This window comes from Pelodiscus sinensis, chromosome 6, assembly GCF_049634645.1.
Source record: "Pelodiscus sinensis isolate JC-2024 chromosome 6, ASM4963464v1, whole genome shotgun sequence".
Lineage (NCBI taxonomy): Eukaryota > Metazoa > Chordata > Testudines > Trionychidae > Pelodiscus > Pelodiscus sinensis.
Window position 1 is genome coordinate 55,214,226 of NC_134716.1, and position 24,154 is coordinate 55,238,379.

Below are 24,154 nucleotides of genomic sequence, written 5' to 3' on the forward strand. Positions count from 1 at the left end.
AAGTGTGTTCAAATCGTGTGGAATGAATTGTAATTTAAGTACACTGCCATATAATTGAGACTTAATACCCTTATGACATTGGGAAGTAATTACAGAATCTACATTTTGATAACTGAAAAATACTATATTACCAAGAAGGATTTCACCACAAAAGAAAATGGTTTCTGCAGTTACAGAACATTTTTTTAAGCAATACACAAAAGAAAATATCGTGTATTGTTTAATATGATAATGCAACTTCTTCACATACCTATTACAATTTTTTTTTAAGTTTCATGGGATATAGATTATTTTTACCACATTTAATGTTAGCATATAACTTTTCAAAATGTAAAAAGTTTTAAGCTTTCAATAAAACTGAAAATTAATGTTTCTTTATTCTTGGTAATTTGTCAGATATAAACGAAAGTAGCAACACTTATTCAATGTGCATAATACAATAAAAAGGAGTAGAGAAAGTCAGCAGATGAAAATGATTAATAGAAGCTGAGTAAGAACTAAAAAATGCAAAAGTTCAACCTTAGTTTAGGTGAATGTGTCATTTGATTTTGATGGTAGTTTGTTATTTACCTTTAAAAATGCAGTCCTGACTTAGAATTTACCATTGGAAATGTTTAAAAAAAAACCACCCTTCAAGTTGAGTTGTTTAGGGATCGTTCTTTTATGTCAGGTTTTTGCTGGCAGTAATTTTAAACATTACTAAATGTCTACATACAGTACTGTCTCAGTTTAGATCCAAGTGAAATTATAATTCTAATCCTAAATCTTAATTTGATTGAAATTAAGTTTTATTTACTTTTTCTGTATTAAGAATTTTTTTTAGAGAATGTAAAATAATAATGTTAATTTAAAATGCTTCCAGGCTTGCACATACTTCGAAATAGCTAAAATTCCTCATTTTAAAATACTAACCTTACTCACTTTATTCTACTGAAAGTTTCCACTAAGTTCTCTAACTAGAAAAATGTTTGGTATATCTGAAAATATAAAACCGTAATAAAAACAACTATTTATTGATTGCTTAAGTCACAAAATAAATACATTTTTAAAGCACAAAGTAGTTAACATGGCTCACTTAAGCTCATGTAAAATACCCAAGCTTTATTTGGCAAGTATAGACTGCTCTCCTCTGCCACGTTTATAAACTAATTTAATATTTCAAGAGGTATGCAAGTCAAATGCCAGCAATTACATCATGCTAAAGAAACTAACATTATGAACTTGGCATTTTAGTTAATGAATTGTTTAATTCTGGAGGTTCCCATCTGACTCAGCGGCCACATTTGGGAGAAAATTTTACTGGCTTCACCATAACAGTCAAACAGCCGTAAGCAAGTCTGTAATTCTGTGGCAATTTCAAAACTAGTAGGTCTAGTTCTTTCAGAACAGCTGTATCAAAGTATTTTGTAAACTACACGGTTAGAAGCATTACCAGAAAAGTTACCCGAAAGGAAATACTGAGCTCATAGCATTATTCAGTAGGGCAAGTATGAAAAACCCAAAATTATAACATTTGAATGTTCCTTTTCCCTAAGCATCTTTTTGGTTTTGAATGTCAGTAGTCACATAAACTAGTGCAATCTGTCATTTCACTATTTGCAATTTGTTACACAATCTTTTTCTGATTATTACCACATTATTTAAGGGTTTTTTTGTTTGCTTATTTTTTGGAAGGGACTATCCTCAGTTTAGGATTGCAGTCCCCAGTGTTCGCTATCTCTGCCAAAGTCATAGGTTGCCAGAGGAACTATTTGTTTTTGAAAAAAAATTAGTGAGAAAAAACTGGTCACCTGCTAGAGGAATACATTGGACCCTGCTGGCAGAAGCCTGCAATTATCTGCTCTTTTCTTTCTTCCTTGTCTTTGCCTCTTCTTCTTCCTTGTACTCTCATCACAACAGCAAGAAGAGTGACAGAGCAGCAGCCTTCTTCTCCACATATCAAGTTTCAACTTTCCACTTCAAGCCCCAGTAAGTGACTGATAAATTAATGTGACCAATAATGCCCACCCCTAGATCCTCAGATCATCATCACCTACTTCCTAGTTGTAGGAAGAAAAAACATGCCCCCACTCTGCACAAGAATTTGACGCAGCGCATCCCCAGTAGGGCAGATACCCTCAACTTTGACAGGGATGCAATGTGGGTAACTATTCCACAGCTCCTGCTGCCCCTCTGTATTCTGATTATGCTCCCAGTGCCCCATGGGGCTAAGCAGTGCAGCAGATAGTTCTGGGGCTCAGGCGTAGAGGTGGGGGTTTGGGAGGGACTCAGGACAGAAGGTTGGAGGGGGGCTTTAGGGAGAAGGGGAGTGGCCAGTGGCTGCTCTCTAGGGCCAACACCTGCTCCCCAGGGGCAGCAGGAGCACTGCAGGATGGCTGCTCCTAGTGGGTGGCTCGGGCCAAACTGGCCAGCCAGTCGCCAGGGCTGAGGCACTTGCTGTTCCACTATGATCATTTGGGAGTATAACTGTCCCTGATATCACAGTCCTCCCTTTCTATTTGATGAGAAACAATGACATTCCAGGCACATTCCATTGTCCTGGCACAACCTAAAACAAAGGCAGGGTTTGGTTATGATAAAAGGAAGCTGTATGTCAAATTTGGTTGTTCTTGCTCTTACCATTTAGGATAAGTTCTTGAACAGACAAATTCACAGATGGACAGACACACAAATGCTCTCAAATAGTAAACTAGCAGGTAAGGCCCATTGTTAACTGGGCAAAGTCATTTTGCGTAGATTACTCTTATAGGAAAGTTCAATTTAGGAAATAAATAAAATATATCCAATAGATTTTTTTTATTAATGTGCTTCAAAAGGGAAGTAAAACAGTTTTAAATCTGTAGGATTTCAATTTCAAACATTTATTTTACTGATTACCATACATACTAAATTTGAATCAGAAACTCATAAGCTTCCATTATTCTTTCTATAACTAAATGGAATTATTTTGTGATTTGTAACAGTACACATTTTCTTTGCACAAAAATGACAGTTGAATAGGTGACTAAATTTTAATTGTGTTAGCAAATATTTGTTATGAACTAATAATAGTTGTGACTTTTTTCCGATAAAAAACAAAGATAATTATTTAAATCTTTCACCCAGCATATTCTGGTGTAAAAAGTAGAGTGCATTCAGCTAATTTAAGCGGCAGGATTGTTTATACAAAATTTGGTATCTCTAGGTAACTGCAAAGTATGACTTGATTTTGCACAAAAAAATTCACAAACTCACTCTTCAAAATATATAATAGATTAGTTGAAAGATGGATATTAATTTTGGGGACTAGCAGATTGCATCCTTATGAAACCAGGGGCAATACAGGCACTTAAGCAAGACTCAGAAGGGAATTGGAGTCTCATCTGAAAACCATATTTTTTAAAGGGTGAAAACCACCTCTCTTACAGCCTCATGAAAAATAGAATAGTAAGAAAAATAAATATGCAAGACTCCCAGGGGGAGTTTTATCTGCAAAAAACTTTTTTAAAAAACAGAGCTTGTTGACAATCTGAGATACAGCCTAGTTTCCTTACACTGTCATAAATTCAACAAAAAGCTTCTTCTGTGATCAGTTTTCATTTCATCTCCTCAGCAGTTTTTGTAGGATAAAAGGAAAAAGGCCATTTTTTTTCTATTCAGTTCTCTTGTCAACGGAAAGGCTACATGATGGAGATGATTGTATTAAATGTCACATTTAAGAAATGCGGATCTCTGGCTTTCATGCAATCTAAAGCAATACTGCATTAACAATAATATTCAACATATTCTGAAGCAAAATCATGGCTGATGATCTTAATGAAAAACGATACTACGACACTGACAGCTAGGCCCGCAACTCGGTGTTTTATAGAAATGTTTTTCACCCAAAAATCACAGAATCATAGAATCAATCAAAGAATCCTATGGCTGGAAGAGACCTCAGAAGGTGATCAAGTCCAGCCTCGTGCCCAAAGCAGGACCAACCCTAACTAAATCATCCCAGCCACAGCTTTGTCAACTGGAAACCATTGCTCCTTGTTCAGCCATTGGTCACTACTGAGAACAGCCTCTCACCATCCTCTTTGGAACCTCCCTTCAGGAAGTTGAAGGCTGCTATCAAATTCCCCCTCACTCTTCTCTTCTGCAGACTAAATAAGCCCAAACCCCTCAGCCTCTCCTCATAGATCATGTGCTCCAGCCCCCTAATTATTTTGGTTGCCCTCCGCTGGACCCTCTCCAGTGCATCCACACCCTTTCTATAGTGAGGGGCCCAAAACCAAAACTGGACGCAATACTCCAGATGTGGCCTCACCAGTGCCGAATAAAGGGGAATAATCGCTTCTCTAGATCTCCTGGCAATGCTCTTCCTAATGCAACCTAATATGCCATTAGCCTTCTTGGCTACAAGGGCATACTGTTGACTCAAATCCAGATTTTTATCCACTGTAATCCCCAGGTCCTTTTCTGCTGAACTGCTACTTAGCCCGTTGGTCCCCAGCCTGTAACAATGCTTGGGATTCTTCTGTCCAAGTGCTGGACTCCACACCTGTCCTTGTTGAACCTTGTCAGATTTCTTTTCACCCAATCCTCTAATTTGTCTTGGTCATTCTGGACCGGATCCCTACCCTCCAATGTATCTACCTCTCCCCTACCTTACTGTCATCTGCAAACTTGCTGAGAGTGAAATCCATCCCCTCATCCAGGTCATTAATAAAGATGTTGAACATTCCACTTGAAACTGACCACCAACCAGACACTGAGCTATCCATTGAGCCCAACAATCTAGCAAACTTTCGATCCACCTTATAGTCCATTTATCCAATCCATACTTCCTTAACTTGCTAGCAAGAATATTGTGGGAGACCATATCAAAAGTATCAGGAGGTAGCCATGTTAGTCTGAATCTGCAAAAGTGGCGAGGAGTCTTGAACAGCTTTGCTAAAGTCAAGGTATATCACATCCACTGATTTCCCCATCTCCACAAAGCCAGTTACTTCATCATGGAAGCTAATCAGATTAGTCAGGCATGACCTGCCATTGGTGAATCCATGTTGACTATTCCCAATCACTTTCCTCTCTTCCAAGTGCTTCAGAATGGATTCCTTGAGGATCTTCTCTATGATTTTTCTGGGACTGAGGTAAGGCTGACTGGTCTGTAGTTCCCTGGATTGTCTTTCTTCCCTTTTTAAAAGATGGGCACTACATTTGCTTTTTTCCGATCATCTGGGACCTCTCCCGATCTCCAAGAGTTTCCAAAGATAATGGCCAAAGACTCAGCAATAACATTTGCCAACTCCCTCAGCACTCTCAGATGCATTAAATCCGGACCTATGGATTAGTGTATGTCTAGTTTTTCTTAACAGTTCCTAACTTGTTTTTCCTCCACCGAGGGCTGCCCACCTTCCTCCCATACTTCCAATCAAGTTCCTTCTGTTAAATTTGCTTATAATAAGGCAGGGGTAGCGAATAGGTGGACCATCAGACATTTTTCAGTGGAACAGAGGTGCAGAGCAATGTGTGGGCAGGATATACGGGGTCACATTCACTCCCGCACCCTCTGCCTCCTCCAGATTGCTCCAGATGCCTCTAGAGGGTACGCTGAGATGCAAGGAGAGTACATTCGCCTGGCCAGCCGCACTCTTTGAGTGGCCACCCTGCTGCTTCTTCCCATGCTACAGATAATGCCACTGATCAGGGAGAATGCCACTAACCAGGGGAAGTTCTGCCTTCTCATTTATGGGTATTCTGAGAAACTGGGAAGTGGGTACCTGAACCCCCAGAACCTTTCATTTGTGCCCCCACAAATCACAGCTACATATTGCCTCTGAGCTTGGCTTCAGCCCACGTGAAGTACAGGCTGAAATCATGCCAAACAGTGCTTGTGTACTAAGCAGTCCCTCCCTGATGTTCCCCCCACCTCAGTTTCATGCCCTCCACCTCTGAGTGATCCCATAGCACCCCCAAATCTTGATCTCATGCCTAGAGCCCACAAGCAGTCCCCAGATTGCCCCCCATCTCTCTTATGGCCAAGCAGTCCCCAAAGTGCCCCCCTGGCTTCATATTCACCTTCTCTGTGTCCTTTGGGGCCAGCCCTGGAATACTTTCCAGATCCATCTGCCAGCCAGCTGGCCTCTTCCCTCCTCAGTCTGTATCCAGTCACCCACTTGTGCCACATACCAGTCTCCTTCCATTTCCACAGGGCAGCTATCTGGAGTCTCCTTGGCCCCCCTCACAATACAGAACTTGCATCTGCCATTCCGGTTCCCAAAGGAGCATTGTACTGCTATTTGGATCATAGTCCAATAACTTCACCTCCTCGCGCTGAACTCAAAAGTAGTCACACAGTCACACCCTGCATTGCTGCCCATATACATTGCTCTCTCCCGGTGTCCCATCTCTGTCACTTGGTTCAAACGGAGGCATGAAGGAAGCTTTTTTGAGGGGGGCGGGCGAGGGGGAAGAGAGAGAGGGGAAGGGAAGTGGCAACACAAGTGACTCAGACCAGTCCTGTGCATCTCATTTTCAGTTTAGGGAAATAAAGTTGCCTTACTCTCCAGGCATAATGGGTGGAGAGCTAGCAGATTATCAGGAAGCTGAGGTGGGGGGAAATCAGGAGGCCAGGGGAGCAGGACTAGGTGGACCTCTGACTATACCTTGGTCAACAAATGTAGATTGTAACAAAAAATTGACCACCCTTGCAATAACGTTATTTTTATTTTAAAGCATTCTATTACTGGTATCTGCAACCTGGACACTGCAGGTATCAATGTGTATCATGTGTATCAATCCTCATAAGTACCTTTCCTACTAAGCTTGAACAATCAGACATTCAACTGAAAAGAAGGAAATTTGTACCTTTAGGAAAGTAGGCTCACAGCGGGAAATATTATACAAGGAAACTGTGCATGGGTGAAAAATCATGTTGACCACTACACGCAGTAAGTGTAGAAACAAATCTCCAGACCTGTGTGTTTCATCTACTTTAATCTCATCAGTGCAAAGAGAAGGGTGGTGGAAAATGGGGTTTGTTGAAGAGATATGTTTAAATGTTGCCCTCAGCATGATGCAGAGCTTCATGCTCCTTTCTTTGGCCATCTTCTTGATTCTAACCAGCAGTCATTTTGTTGCTGTTCAGTCATGGTCACTGTACAGAGCAAGACCCTGTAGTCCTCTCTCATCTTGCTCATCTCCTTTTACTCCACACATCTAATGTGCAGAATGAGACCCTTGATACCTTTGTCGCCATTCACATTAGAACTGGCGTTTCTCAGTGGAGGAGTGAAGAAATGAAATATGCACTTTTGCCACCGTGTTGTGTGAGCACGATGACAAGTGTCCCTAAAGTGAATAGAATATGGGAGTAGTAGGTTTTCAAAATCCTATCATCTTCACAACTCAAAATGCACTATTGTTCACTCTAGGCAATGAACCCCTCCTCTGGTGTTTCGTATTTATGTAAGTATCTCTGCCTCTTTTAGGAAGTGTAACATTCTCTGCACTTTTTCTTTGATGCAACCACTCTAAAAAGAGAAAGACAGGGAGAGCCCTTAACAGTAGCAAAAATGTGTCACAATAGCAATGACAGCCAATTACTAAAAAAGAAAAAAATCATGAAAGTAAGTCACATATTTCAAAGATGTTGTTTGCAAAAAGAGAGTTGGTGCAAAATAAATGAAAGTTTGCCCATGTATTGTACAGTAGCGCTCTTTTGAGCTCTTAGTGGAGAAAGGAGCAGATGTAATGTGACCTATCACATTACACAGGGAATGTGGTAATCAAAGCTCCCTACATTACTGTTTATAAGAAAATACTGAAGTTAAATATACTTTGTCCATGTCTGGACACTGAAGCTGGGGAGAACCTGTTTTAGCTTAGCATATTAGAATAAGGAACTTAAATAGGTACTTTCACTAGCTGCTGTAAAATTAGACAACCCAAAGAGATGCAGATCCCATTCCAAAACAAAACTTTAACCAATATTGGGTAAATTGAATAACTGGTTCCAAGAAAATTTTATTTAAAAGGAAATTGGTGCAGACATTGGATGTTTTTCTCCCTCTGGCTAAGCTTCATTGGCAGTCCCACCTTTGGTCAACCATACCCATGTTTTTTCAAGTATGACATATTTTAACCTTAAAGGAAAACGACACACATGCTGATATCAGCCAAGAAATACGAAGGACTTCTTAATGTGGACACCTGGTGAGGTATATGAAAAAAAGAGTTCTTAAATTGCAAGTTCCATAATGTTAATGTTAGTTTTGGCCCTTGTGCCCAATAGCTCAGAAATTATTTTGTACTAATGTAATACAGTTAGGACCACATTGTGGCAGCTAGTTTCAGATACACAGAAAAGTGACATCACAAGCATGAGCACTGGAAAAGTGACATCACAAGCATGGAGAAGGGAGGAATAGCATAGCAGTTGTGTGCCACCAGGAATATCTCTATACACCAATTATCTAGTTAAAGACATAAATAGAAGAGTCAAGTCTGAAAGCTTTAAAATAGCAATAAAATTTTATTTTTTTTTAAGTTTCAGTTTTCGTTCTTGTGTTTTCGTTCATGAGTGGCTATTATTTAGACTCAGCTACTAGGCATGACTAAGAATGCCTTGTAGGGTTGTCAGGTGTCTGGTATTCAACTGGACCGTCTGTTTTTTGGGCCCTCTGTCAGGTAAACAATTCAGAAAATACTGGACATGTGTAATATCCGGTATTTTCTGGTTTTCCAGCTGGGCGCATGACAGAAGCCTGGCGGGGCCAGAGGAGTGGCTGGGAGGTGGGACGCGATCGGCGCTGGGAGCCTCTGGTTGGGTCTGATGTAGGAATGATGCCTTGGGGAGGAGGAGAAGCCCTGTCTGTGCTCCTGAGTGCTGTTCAAGTGCGTTGTGGAGTGGTAGCCAGACTCGTTTGTGCTTCGCCGGGACAGGCAGTGTCCTGGGATCTGCATGTGCCTGGTCAGTTCCGTTCCTTGCTGACCGATTCTCTCCCCCCGCCTCTACTCCCCCCTTCCGGCCAGCCCTGCTCTCCCTGATGCCCCCAGCCAGCCCCACTGCTTCCAACCCCACCCAGCCCTGCTTCCAACCCCACCCAGCCCTGCTTCCTGTCCCACCCACTCTCCTCCCGGCCAGCCCCACTCCCCCCCCGGCCGGTCCCTTTCCCCTCCGAATCAAGTGTGTCCGATATTTTTTCTGAAGCTACCTGGTAACCCTAATGCCTTGCACCATTCTGTTGTACCACTATTACGATGCTGTAGATTTTGTTATTCAGAAATGCCCTTGTAGTAAGATGAAGGCCTAAAACACAAGCCTGTGTAGCACAGGTCTGGTCTGAGGCCTAGCTAACAATGGACAAAACATGGCTAACAAAGCAATGCTAAGCTGTGAGCAAGAGGCAGGCCCCTGCTCACAGAAGTTGGCACAAACAGGTCTGAATGTAAAAAACACTAACTGGTAAATAGCCCAGGTGTAGAATACTAACTGGTATTTGGTACAGACTATAAAACAGTAATTGGTACTGGTCATAACTTGAAAGCACATGGCAACACCAGCTCATTAAAAAAGACGTTTGTACCCATACTCCCCACAGATACAGACACAGAGTCAGGAAAGGATCTAAAACGACAGCAAAATGGAAAGAGATGATTTAAACAAATCATGAGGTACGGGTAATTGGTGGTATCTAAGAAGCGTCAGAGGGTAGTAACCTGATGTGTCAGGAGTGATGTGTAACTTTTTGTAACTGTATATAAAGTGGTGTCTTGGCGGGGGAGGGGGGGGAGGAGAGGAGACAGTCTTTGTCTGACATGGGGCACTGGGACCACTCACTGATTGAGTCATTCCATTGTTACAAATTAAATATGCATAGTGGTTTGGTAGAGTCTACTGACAACTATTACTGTACTTAACAATAAACCTCGCTGGGCACCTTCGATCTTCATCTGACTTGTGGTCTTTGTGGGCTGTGTTAATTAACACGTCTGCTGTGTTAATTCTGCTGTGTTAATTAGCATGTAAATCAATACAGCACACAACACTGAGCACACACACAAGGAGCCTTCTGGTTATCATCACTGACAGAGCCAGAGACCTGTCAAGAACTCATCAGGATGATCCCGCTTCAGTGACAACAACCCTTATGGGGGAAAAGAGAAACCAACATCTCTGGATGTGCCCAGTCATGTGTGGACCATAGTAAAGTCTTTAGAAAACAAACTGTGTTGGGAAGAGTTGAGAAGAGCGGGGGAGGGGGGGGGGGGGAGAAAATCAGAGCTTCATTCTTTAGCTTCCTGGAAGGGTTAGACACAGATTTGATAGAACAGTGGTGACTATGCCCTAGCAGTATGAAACAAACCAGGGAGGCAGCTGGACTACACAGGAGCAGAAGAATGGAAATTAACACACATGGACTGAAGAGTAAGGTTACAGCAACCTACTTTTGACCTTTTATATTAGGCTGTCTATCCTGCTCTAATTACTTTAGTAAGTTAACAAAGGCTATCGGATCTTATCAGTGTATGAAGTGTTTTTATAGCCACGTGGGTCACAGGATATTAGGGAGATAACGTGGGTTAGGTAATATCTTTTATTGGATCAGCTTCTGTTAGTGAGAGAGAGAAATTTATGAACTTGCACTGCCCAGACGTTTGGAGGTTGCACTACTTCAAATTAAGGATCTGTGGATAGTTTAAGCAAGTGTATAAACGGAGAATTTAATGTGAAAGGGACGAGAGGAATGGTTTCAGGAGGAAGATGAGTTAAACTGGAAAAATAATCCTAGAATGTTACTGAAAAGATGTATTAAGCTATCTTCTCTGTGAAACTGCAAATATAGGATTGCTCCTTTCAATATTATCTCAAGTGCTTCATCCAGCCTACTTCTACATGATTCTGAGCTCTTCTCAGCTCTTTGGGAGATAAATCTACAGACTCTTACATTTACTCATGTGAATTAGCCCTTGAGTCTCATAGGGACACTCAGGAAAGCTAAGACAAATCAACTTAAGGCAGTGGTCTCCAATCTTTTTACACTCAAGATCACCTTTTTAAAATCTGTGCACTGCCACTCCCCCTCCCCTGGCTGGGGGAACAGCAAAACAGTAACAAATGGAATCCAGCCAGTGGGAACAGTGGAAACCATGCCTGGACCATGTTGCCTGGGAGCAGCAGGGGGCACAAAGGCAAGTAAGTGCCCCCTTCTCCTCATGCCCAAACCCTGTACTCCCATCTCTCTGGTGTTCCTCCACATGCACCATCTCCCTTGGCAAGACACCTTACCCCTAACCTATTTCTGCACCCTCCCTTGCTCCTGTACCCTCCGCCCTGGCCAGACACCCTATCTCCAGCCAGACACCCTATCCCCAGCCTGCTCCTGCACCCTCCCCCTGCCAGACACCCTACTCCCAGCCTACGTCTGAAACTTACCTCCCACCTGATCTTGCACCGTCAACCCTCCTATACCTTATCTTCCCACCCAGATCCTGTACCCCCATTCCTATTCCACTCACTAGCAGCCCTGTCCTACACAATGAACTCATTTTTTACTCCACCCCAGAGGATGTGGGGAGCGGGTCCACAAAATCCACTAACCCCAGAAGAGTTAATCTGGCCCATGAGAAGCCCTGAACCTCAGTCCTCCCTGTCCTTCCCCTCCCCTCCCACATGGAGCTGGAGCACTAGGCAAGTGAGATGTCTCACTTAGGGGGCACATCAGTGAGGGTTGTGTGGTCCCCGACTGATTTTTCTGAGAGTCAGTGGCCCCTGACCCAAAAAAGATTTCCCACCCCTGCCATAAATAAAACAATGTTGAAACCGTTTCTGTTGGACATAAATTAGTATTATGCTTTATTTAAAATGATGTTTGGTAAACTAATGAGAGAAAATTAAAACACGTAATCTGTTTAATAATTTCAATTAATATTACCTTTCTTACTGGTCACATTAAACCAGTCTCTCTAGCTGCAGCACTAGCAAAATGGCTCAGGTGTAATTATTATAATTAATAGCGAGTTTCAATTAGCACAGGCCAGGGCAAAATACGGCCCGTGGGAAGCCACTGAATCCAGGCCGCGGGGAGCCCCAGGAATGCTCCCCAGCTTGCCCTACAGCCCCACACACTATGCAGAAATGCGGCTGGCAGGGCTCCATTTCTGTTTTAAAACTGGAGGGGAGGGGAGAAGTTTTAGGAGTCACCCTGCCCCCAGCACATTCCCATTGGCCAGTTTCTGCTGAATATTGGAATAACAGGCAGCTAAGAAGAATCACACCCCTTTCCTGGGTTTACTTATTCATGGTGTACATGGCCAGGCAAGCAGGCTGGCAGGCTAGGAAACATTTTAAGCTCTGCAGGAAGGCAGGCTAGTTTGGCAGTTGGCAAGTAAGTCTCTTGGCCACAGCCTGCTTCTGGCGCCCCAGCCCCACCCCAACTCTCTGCCCCGGTCATGATCATGGGGGTTAGCCAGCAGCCTGGGAACTAAGGGGTTAACCTTACCTAAGTCAGGTAGATTCAGCCAAAAGGAATGTAGGTAGGAATTTCAAACTAGGACAAAGGAATGTTTGGTTTCTCCCTCCTTTGTCCTGGAGAGTTTCTCTCCATCTACTGAGGAGGACAGACAGAATGTCTCCCTCCTAGAATAGACTCTTCACTCTTCTGTAAGTAGGGTAAAGTTTAGATAAATCCATTAGACTCATAGACTTTAAGGTCAGAAGGGACCATTATGATCATCTAGTCTGACCCCCTCAACAGTGCAGGCCACAGAATCTCACCCGCCCCTCCCAGAATAATCCTCTCACCTATATCTCAGATATTGAAGCCTTCAAATACTTCGAAGACCCCAAGATGCAGAGAATCCTCTAGCTGTGATCTGTACCCCATACTACAGAGGAAGGCAAAAAACCTCCAGGGCCTCTGCCAATCTACCCTGGAGGAAAATTCCTTCCTGACCCCAAATATGGCGATCAGCTAAACCCTGAGCATGTGGGTAAGACTCACCAGCCAGACACCCAGAAAGTTCTCTAGAGTAACTCCTATCATCCCTTCATTGACCTATTCACACTGATAATGAATGGTCAATTAGTTACCAAGATCATGTTATCTCATCAAACCATCCCCTTCATAAACACATCTAGTTTAATCTTGAAACCAGATAGATCTTTTGCCCCCACTACTTCCCTTGGAAGGCCGTTCCAGAACCTCACTCCTTTAATGGTTAGAAACCTTCGTCTAATCTCAACTCTAAACTTCCTACTAGCCAGCTTATATCCATTTGTTCTTGTGTCCACATTGGTATTAAGCTTAAATAATTCCTCTCCCTCCCTGGTATTTATCCCTCTAATATATTTAAAGAGTGCAATCATGTCCCCCCTCAGCCTTCTTTTGGTTAATGTAAACAAACCAAGGTCCTTGAGTCTCCTTTCGTAAGACAGGTTTTCCATTCCTCGGATCATCCTAGTAGCCCTTCTTTGTACCTGTTCCAGTTTGAATTCATCCTTCTTAAACATGGGAGACCAGAACTGCACACAGTATTCCAAATGGGGTCTCACCAATGCCTTGTATAATGGCACTAACACCTCTTTATCCCTACTGGAAATACCTCGCCTAATACATCCCAAGATCGTATTAGCCTTTTTCACGGCCATGTCACAATGGCGGCTCATAGTCATTCTATAATCAACCAGGACTCCGAGGTCCTTCTCCTCCTCCATTACTTCCAACTGATGTGTCCCCAGCTTATAACTAAAATTCTTATTAATCCCTAAATGCATAACCTTACACTTCTCACTATTAAATTTCATCCTACTGCTATCACTCCAATTTACAAGATCATCCTGATCTTCCTGTATGATATCCCGATCCTTTTCTGAATTGGCAATAGCTCCCAACTTTGTGTCATCCCCAAATTTTATTAGGACACTTCCACTTTGGGTGCCAAGATCAGCAATAAAAAGATTAAATAAAATTGGCCCCAAAACTGATCCCTGAGGAACTCCGCTAGTAACCTTCCTCCAACCCGACAGTTCACCTTTCAATATGACCCGCTGTAGTCTCCCCTTTAACCAGTTGCTTATCCACCTCTCAACTTTCATATTAATCCCTATCTTTTCCAATTTAACTAATAATTCCCCATGTGGTACTGTATGAAATGCCTTACTAAAGTTGAGGTAGATTAGATCCACTGCATTTCCTTTATCTAAAAAATCTGTTACTTTCTCAAAAAAGGAGATCAGGTTGGTTTGGCACGATCTACCTTTTGTAAAACCATGTTGTAATTTGTCCCAATTGCCATTAGCCTCAATGTCTCTAACTACTTTCTCCTTCAAAATTTTTTCCAGGATCTTACATACTACAGATGCCCTATAGTTACCCAGGTCCCTTTTTTTCCCTTTCTTAAAAATAGGAACTATATTAGCAATTCTCCAGTCAAATGGTACAACCCCTGAGTTTAGAGATTTATTAAAAAATTTTGCTATTGGACTTGCAAATTCATGTGCCAGTTCCTTTAATATTCTTGGATGAAGATTATCTGGGCCCCCCGATTTACTCCCATTAAGCTGTTCAAGTTTGGCTTTTACCTCGGATATGGTAATATCTACCTCCATATCTTTAGTCACATTTGTTAAGTTACCATTATCCCTAAGCTCTTCATTAGCCTCATTAAAGACTGAAGCAAAGTATTTGTTCAAATATTGGGCCACTCCTAGATTATCCTTAACCTCCACTCCATCCTTAGTAATTAGCGGTCCTACTACTTCTTTTTTGTTTTTTTTCCTATTTATATGGCTATAAAACCTTTTACTATTGGTTTTAATTCCCTTTGCAAGGTCCAACTCTACCTGACTTTTAGCCTCTCTCACTATGTCCCTACATGCTCTAACCTCAATAACGTAGCTTTCTTTACTGATTCCTCACATTTTCCACTCCTTATATGCTTTCTGCTTTTTCTTAATCACCTCTCTGAGATGCTTGCTCATCCAGCTTGGTCTAACACACCTGCCTATAAATTTTTTCCCTTTTCTAGGGATACAGGCTTCTGACAGCTTCTGCAGCTTTAACTTAAAATAATTCCAGGCCTCCTCCAGTTTAAGATCCATAATTTCTTTAGTCCAATCAACTTCCCTAACTAATTTCCTTAATTTATTAAAGTTAGCCCTTTTGAAATCAAAAACCCTAGTCTCAGATTTATTTTTGTTTATCCTTCCATTTAATTTGAACTGAATTAGCTCATGATCACTCGAGCCAAGGTTGTCTTCTACAACCATTGTATCTATGAGGTCCTCGCTACTCACCAAAACCAAATCTAAAATAGCATCCCCCCTTGTTGGTTCAGCAACTACTTGATGAAGGAATTCATCAGCTATCACATCAAGGAAAATCTGAGCCCTATTATTATTACTAGCACTTGTTCTCCAGTCTATATCTGGAAAGTTGAAATCTCCCATGATTATGCAGTTTCCATTTACTTCATTAAAAACATTAAAGAGGTCTCTATCCATATCCAAATTGGATCCTGGTGGTCTATAATACACCCCAAGCACTATCCCAAGGGAGGATCTGATAGTTTTCTTCCCCAATGTGATTTTTGCCCAAACAGACTCTGTCTTCTCCATTCCATCACTTTTTATTTCTTTACAATCTACCTCATCTTTGATATACAATGTGACTCCACCACCTATACCCTTATTTCTGTCTTTCCTAAACAGCACATACCCTTCAATACCTGTACTCCAGTCATGCCTAGTATTCCACCATGTTTCTGTTATTCCTATTAGGTTTTATTGTTTTATGGTTTGGGAAATGGGATCTGAGGTCTGTGCATTTAAAAATGCTTTTTGGTCTCTTTTGTAACTAAGCTCCTGTCCCAAGGTGGGTTTCTCCTCCATGAGTATATTACTTTGTTACTTTTCCATCTAGTCATGGTGCTTGCAACAGGAATATTGTACTGATAATAAAAGTTCTTTTTCTTTTCTTTTCGTAACCTGGTATTGGTTAATGTGTGTGTCCTGGTTTGTACTTTAGGGGTGAGATTTCCCAAGTGATCTCTCCCCTGATTTTCTTATCTGTACTTGGGCGGTGGCAGCGGCATTTTATCTCCAACATCTAGGTTAAGTTTTATACCAAAGCCTGGTTGATAAGGTTTTGGGGTACTTTTGCTGGCCCTCACTCCTGCATTTATTGTGCCAGAATAGGGAAGGAGTCATGATATGCCTCTTCTCCTGGGCTTAGTTATTCATGATGCACATGGCCAGGCAAGCAGGCTGGCTGGTTGGCAAACATTTTAAGCTTTGCAGGCAGGCAGGCAGGCAAGTTTGGCAGCTGGCAGGTAAATCTCTAGTTCACTGCCTGCTTTTTTGGCACCCCAGCCCTTTCCCACCCCAACTCTCTGCCCTCCCCCCCCACTCAACATACCCAAACTCTCTGTCCGCCCCTCTTACACCCACATCCCCTCCCAGATCTGGTACCCCAATCTTCTGTGCCAGATCACAATACCCTCCTACCTTAGGTCGCATTCCAAACCTCTGCACTCCAGCCCACCTGCTTCATCCCAACTCCCTCCCAGACTCCAGTTTCCCTCCTGCACCCCAATCCCTTACCCCAAGCTCCCTTCTGCACCCAATCTCCATCCCAGACCCTGCATTTCCTCCATTAATGTAATAGAAGAGTGCGGCCCTTGACCACTTTCCAAAATCTTGGAGTGGCCCACCCATCTAGGGTTGCCAAGTGTCCCATTTTGAACTGGAAAGTTCAGTATTTGAGCTTTCTGTCCAAGAAACAAATTGAGACACTACCCCACCCCCCAGCCTGCCCTACTCTACCTGACCCCCCCCTCCCAGTCAGCCACATACCCCACTGGCTTGTTCCTCTCCGGCCAGCCCAGCTCCCCCCCAACCCCTTCTCAGCCAGCTCCACTCCCACCAACCTCACCCCTGCCAGCCCTGCTTCCCGCTGGCCAGTTCCCCCCCCCCCAAATCTCTCCCGGCCAGCCACGCTCCCCCTGACCTCCTTCCAGCCAGCTCCGCTCCCCTCCCCTCCCAGCTGGTCCCCGTCCCGGATATGAGATCAAGTGTGTCTGGTATTTTTTGAAGCCATCTGGTAACCCTACCCCTGCTTTAGCAGCTGGTTGTCTGTGGTAAGTTTTATATTTGGCTATGGGGCAAAAAGTTTGAGAATCACTAGTCTATACCTTTAGATATAGATGAACTTTTGCAAGTCTGATATTGTGACATGGCTTTTTCTTAAGCTTTTTTTATGCATCCTGGCTCTAAGTCTCTACACAACTCTTTCCAACAGCCATGAAAGTATTATTTCATACTAACTTTATGGAATATTTGACCCCTAATATGAAGCAAAATATACAGCACATTTTTGTTGGAAACGTATGCTGTGAGACAAAAGAAAACTAAAGCAAAACAGCAACAAGGAATATTAGTCATTGCTCTTGCCCAATACAATTATTTACAATGATGTTGATTGAAACCTAGGCTACAGAAGCTGAAAGGATCAAACAAAAAAGTAGCTACTGTTACAAGAATTCATATTATAAGTATTATAGGAAAAAAATACTCATTTTTCGAAAAAGCAATAAAAACACCAAACAAAACCAAGAAAACAATGCAAAGAGTAAGATTTGTTTTGCTTCTGAGGATTCTGTATATCAAAGTATGTCAACACTACAAAGCTTACTGTTTGTCAGCACTTGTGTAAACAAAAAACTTCCACCCTCTAGTGAGCAGCATTTGCTTTGTTGGCAGGAAAGGACTCCTTCAGACAGAGCACTATTTACACTAGTAGTTGCTGCAGCGAAGATGCAAAATTGTGTCGCTCAGTTGCCAGTGTAGACAGCAGCACAGAGTGGCAGCAGCCCCTATCCAGGGAGGTCTGAGCTTCCGGGCCAGGTGTGAGCCAGAACTGACCCGGGCTGCCTGCCTGCCTGGCTCCTAATAGACTTTAAATGCAGAGCTGCAGCAGGGGTAGGTCCTGGATCTGGTGCAAGCAGGGACTAACCTGGGCTGCTGGCCAGTTAAAAAATGTACTGGCAGGGGAGAGGGGGAAATGCATGTAGTCTATAGCATTTTACTTATCTGTTACTCGACTACACTATTACATCCCTACTAGCAGTGGAACTCTCACATTTCCCTTTAGGCCATTTATATACTACAGAGAAAGGTCAGCTTAAGGTATGCAATTCCAGTACATAAAGAAAGCTACATACCTTAAGTCAAACTTTGGCTCTATCCTCACAGTAGGAGGTTGATGGGAGAAATGGTCCTGTTGGCTTCCCTTACTTTTCACAGATGCAGGAGTAGCAGCCACTGATGGAGCACCCTCCAAGTTTGATTTAGTTGGTTTTAACTAGACCTACTAAATCGAATGCCAGAAGATTGATTGCCACAGTGTTATCTTCTCACAAGTTTAGACATGACCTTACTGATGAAGGGGAAAATTTTACCCTTCTGTTATAATTCCTTTACATTCTCCAGATAAGTTTAGGATAAGAATACTAAATCAGTTTTAAAAAGGAGTGCTTGTTAACTAAAGGTACCTAATATAGGATAGTAAGTATCTAACAATGTCACAGCAAATCACACAATGCGCAAATGTGACTATTTACTTTTTTAGCAGATATGTTAAATGAAATACTAACTTCTATTAAAAAAGCTTTAGAAATTGAGAGGCCTATTTTCTGATTAATTTAACATTTAAATAGTCCATCATATAAAGAAATGTAGATTATTAAATAATACACTTTTTAAAAAATAGGATAAATAACTCTGCATAAGAAAAAACCAGAATCCTTTTGGACAATATGGTCAAATAAGGCAAAGACTATTTTAAAAATATTTCTGTCTTTCCAGTTTGTCTTCTTTTATTTCTATAAAGTTAATCTCTTAGGACGTGTCTACATTGCAGCGCTAACTTGCAATAAGGTATGCAATTTGAGCTACACAAATTGTGTACCTTATTTCAAATTTCTTTCAAGATAGTTTAAATTTCAAAATAGACTGCTATTCTTACAAGTTCCTTAATCTTTGTGGCATGAGGTTTATCAGGATGTCGGAAGAGCTTGGCCCCCATTTCAAAATAATGAGCGCAGTGTCAAGATGCGGAAAACACTATTTGAGGATACTGGAAGCATCTAGAAATAGTGCTGTACTATAGACTGTATCCTTAGAGGAAAGGCTACCAAGGATTATACTGTTCTTTTTTTCTTCTTTTGTGAATGTTTTATACAGTTTTGGCAAAATGAAGTCAGAAGAATCCAAAAACACTGTTCTATTCCAAAAGCTCTGAAAACTCCTGCAAACAATTAACCCAGTTTTTGCATCCACGTAGCTGGAATTTCTAACCACTGTCATCTCCCACATAAAACACATTCCTAATTCCAGTGCTCGAGAAATGCAACAACTCTAAAACACATTCCACTATTATTTACAGTGATTATTTGGACTTTGATTCTCCAATATTACCCAAAAAAGCAAAATATATAAGCATCAGGAACAAATGCTGTTCCAAACCACAGCCATATAACTTATCCTATCAAGAAATTTGCTGCAATTAAAAAAAGTTCTTATCTATAAGCCATTAGCAAAATATCCTCAGGTTTCAACACACACATCATTATTTTCCTATATGACTGTTTATATGTGATTTTTTTAAAAAAGTTAAGTCTCTGTAACATGACACAATATTTGTTATTCTTTAGGTATGGGATAACACCATCCTCAACACAGTACATTGGTTGTATAATTAGTGCTTTGTCTGATATTATATTATTTTATCTGATATTACATTTCTGAACAGATGCAAGTTTAGTTTGGCAAGTCTCAGTCAAATTAGCTTAACACCTTGACAGGCACTGCCACAAACATGGAAATATTCCCATTAGGTAAGTCTCTTGAAATCACGTTCCAAGAAAATAGGCCAGATTTTTGTTAATATACTAAGTGACACTAAATATTGGCTGTGTATGTATATATATATATATATATAAACAGACATTACCTTCATTGCATGGATTTCTTCTAATAATCTCTCTGCTCGCCTTTGATTTTTTAATACCACCTCTTCTGAACCCCTGTAGATAAAGTTCTTGTTTAACTTGACAACACACAGTTTTGCAATAAATTCCCAACAAAAAAGTTACTATTTGTAGCAGCACAGACTATAAAAATCAATATGAACAATTTTATTGTTCACATTTTATGTGAAATGTAACTAGACACAAAGAAACATATCAATATGTCTGCAATTTAAAAAATGAAATTAGCACACAGAAAAGAAGACAATTTTTAAAATGTGAAGGCAATCTGCTTTGGGAAATTGTCTTTTGGTACATGCTATCTTAGACTTTATTAAAGTTAAATGCTGACAAATGTATAAATGAGATTTACTATTACACACTTAAAAGTACATGTTCATAAAGTTCAGTTCAAGACCAATCTCATTCTAAAAATATACTGTGTTCTTAATAAAAGTATTTAGATCTATTCAAAACTACCCTATAAATGTACTACCCTGTTATCCACCTCAAATATGTAGTGTGTTAAATAATGTTATGCAGACACATTTTTCCCCTCACAACAATCTATTCAATATTTTATAAGTCATTTAGAAGAAATGCAGCATTAAAAATTTAAGGACTATTAATATTAAAGCTCACTTTTTTAACTTAAGTTTTGCAATGTGTCTGGTGAGTCTCCGAATGGTAAGAACTCTGGCCTTCTTCACCTCTTTTCTCATCTTCACAACCTATTTGAAAGGAAGACAATATGTTAGAAAGCTACCTATCCTTGTGGACAGAAACAAACGTATCTGTTACGCCTTAGTTTTTTTCAAATTGATTCAATAAACAGAAAAATACAGGTTGTACCTCCCTTAACTGGGATTCTCTAGTCCAGGAACATTCATGGTCCGGCAAGACCACAGATGTTCCTGGACCACAGAGTCCAGGTATAAGGTGGTCAGCCGCAGGGCAGCAGCAGTGGGTGCAACTCAGCCAGGAGCCCCATGGTCAAGAGGGGGCCACAGCAGGGAGTTCTGGCCCCTGCTGCCAGGCAGTAGTGGGGGGTCGGCAGTAGTCACAGAGCCCCGGCAGCTGCAGAAGCCATAGAGCTCCACCCTGGGGAGCCATGACTGAGCAAGTAGCAGCAGAGTTTGTTTGGAGTTCTAGCCAGGGGCAGCACAGGCCACGATGGGAGGGACCTCTCCTCATTCGGCAAATCCTCTGTTCAGGACCAGTCTGGTCACAAGAGAGCCAGACAAGCGTGGTATGTTGAAAATATGCTTTACTCTTCTGTTTAACAAACATCTGAGTTCAAATGAATTTGGATTCCTGTTAAGTTCAAACTGCTTCCATAAACATCAGAGGAGGAAAACAAACCAATAGTCTAAAAATGTGTCTGAGGTCTGAACAGGAACTAGACATGAAAAAGCCAAGGGCATCACTACCCAGCCATGTTTTAATATTATTCTTAGAACTTCACTGGCCTAAAAGTTTGAACAACCTACATATTTTTTTTTTTTTTTTTTACTCATCTATTTTGTATTCCCACCCTCATTGAAAATGCACCTGTATTGGTCCATTAAAACATGATACAGAACAAAACTTTGTTTAACTAACAATTTAAATGTTCTTTAAAAAGCTGTGAAAATGAAAACTTATTCATTCTTCAATAATAGACTGACTGTCAAATGTCATTTTAAGTTCTACAAGAACAAACAAATGAAACCACATTGTTATATACGGGCTGTTATTACATTTAATTTTATTTCCACCCCACAGAATTATACTTGCAAGTTTTAAGTTTATAGACTTACATCAATATATATTTAATCCTACTTTGTTTGCTTTCATTTCTCCCCAGCCAACCTCACAGAAATATATCTATCTTCTAGAATATATAAAAGAGAATGTTTGTGCTTTAATAACTTGGACACTATAAGACCTACCGCAACCAAACTTTGCATGGGATAACCTTTCATCCAGGAAAGGGTTTTAAAGAGATGAGAGACCAATGCCTCTCCCCGGGGCTGCATGGAGCTTGTCAGTGTAGGGAGAAGTAGCTTCCCGGGGGAAGCGGCGGGGATAGTTGCTCACTAAGGCCGGTAGAGGGATAACCTGTCATCCAGGAGAAGGTTTTAAGGTACTGTGGGAGAGAAGAAATGAGAGACCAACACCTCTCACCAGGGCTGCAAGGAGCTTGGCAGTGCGGGAAGAAGCGGCTTCCCAGGGGAAGTGGTGGAGACAGTTACTCACAAAGGCCGGTAGAGGGACAAAGAAGCCGAGAGCGGGCTCAGGCACCGGCGGCAGGCCTGCCCCCCCCCCCGGCTCAACTTTCCTGAGCAATGCCGGGTAACTCCTGCTAGTTTAAAAATATAGCATGAACAACAATAATTGGTAAATCCATCAAGTTATCTGGGATCTTTTTTCATGAACTTTCCCCAGGGCCAAACTTATTGCAACTAGATATTTCAAGCTGAAGTGCAGCATAACAATAGTAGCATCTCACTTCTGAATGACGACCTGTCCGTTTGTGTACATTAATACTGTGAAGGAATTTAAAACTATTTACCAGCCAATATATTATTTTTCCAAATACACTTTCTAAAACTTTTCTTTTTGGAGTGATTTACCATCATTAATAGTAAAACAATGTTAAAACCTACACAGTGGAGAAAAAGAACAAAAATTGAACTGCTTTTTATAAAATGTGTAGTAAATTTCTAGCAAAACCTTTAACATTTACTTCTGGACAGAAAATTTGTACTGTATGCCAAGTTGCCATGTCCTTCTTAAAATTTCACAGAGCAAGTGTGGGGAACCCAAGGCCCCTGGCTTGCCTGGATCTGGCCTCCAAGGCTCAGGGCTCCCCCCAGCACTGGGGAGGCAGTGTGGGCTCTCCAGCCACCCCACCACCCTACCACAGAGCTGGAGAACCCAAAATCTACTAGCCTGGGCCCCTAGGCTGACATATACAAGAGAAATGTGGGGTGTATTTCTGTTTCTTAGTCTGGGGCCACGTCAGTAAGGGTTTTGTTGTTGTTTTGTTTTTCCTTCTCACTTGGGTGCAGCCTCCAACTGATTTTATTGTGGGTCAGCAGCCCCAGACCTAAAAAAGATTTGCCACCCCTGCCATTGAGGATTTTTTTTATTGTACCCCTAGTTTTTATTTTAGTTTCTTACTACAGGCAAAATTTTAAATACTTGCACACTTCCCATGCATATCCACATCAAAAAGATGTAAAAACCTGGGGGAGACCCTAAATGGTCCAAATAGCTTGTGGCATTGGGTATGCATCAAACTGAAACAGAATAAACTTTACAGATCTATGCAAGTTTTCTGCCCAGTGCAAGTGATATCATGTGAAGTTGCAGAAGCAACCAATAGCATAGTTGAGGTACTTTACCTCCCCTGTGTGCTTATCATGTTCAGTGGAATATAATTGTTCTCAGAGAATTAAATGGGACAATATTCACAAGTCTTGAGGTTCTACTTGTCATTCACAGCAGCCATTTAGTTATAGGCTCTAATAAGCATAGGGTCTTCTCTTCATTGATAGATACATTCTGTGTCATGAGCCAAAGCTCCCTAAATTTGGCAACAGCAATCCTCTGGCTACCACTGCTATTTGCAAACTGTATGAATGACCTGTGAATCCTTCACCTCCCCTAATGACCTTCACAGGTCATTTGCATAATTCCCCAAATACAGCTAGACCCACCATTTTGGGACCTTCTCCAGGTGCTACAATGGAGTCAGCACCACATCCATTTTTCTTAGCTTGTAGATAATTTCCCACAGGTCTTGATAATCCCAGGATTGGACAACAAGGGTAGAGCCATAGGTCATCCCACTGTTAGCCATAATCATCCGCCGAGGTAGACCTCCACATCAGTTTGAATGCACAGCAAGAAGATTGTCTCCCCTGGGGTGCCTTCTTCCTCAGGGTCTGGCTACAGAGAGGCCAACAGACCTTGCACTTCTGTCCCATTGATCCATACAGGGACTGTTAATTTAGTAGGTCCTCTCTTCCACACTTGACTGTCTGCTGGTTATACCTAGGGATACTCACATTCCATACAGGATTACTCTCTTTGGTTGCCACATAAGAAAGAGCCCACCATGTTTTGGTCTCATCTGCTACCAACCTTGCCTCTTAGTAGTCTATATACATAC

The 24,154-nt window shown here is 41.5% G+C and overlaps 1 protein-coding gene across 1 annotated transcript in view; it reads right to left on the reverse strand.

Moving 5' to 3' along the window:
- Positions 1-24,154, reverse strand: part of SRFBP1 (serum response factor binding protein 1) — a 112,839-nt gene that overhangs the window by 39,279 nt on the left and 49,406 nt on the right. The window contains exons 2-3 of the mRNA XM_006128882.2: positions 20,638-20,726; positions 19,980-20,052 (exon numbers count right to left, since the gene is read on the reverse strand). Coding sequence (XP_006128944.1) covers positions 19,980-20,052; positions 20,638-20,726 — 162 coding nt within the window. The remainder of the gene's footprint in view (positions 1-19,979; positions 20,053-20,637; positions 20,727-24,154) is intronic.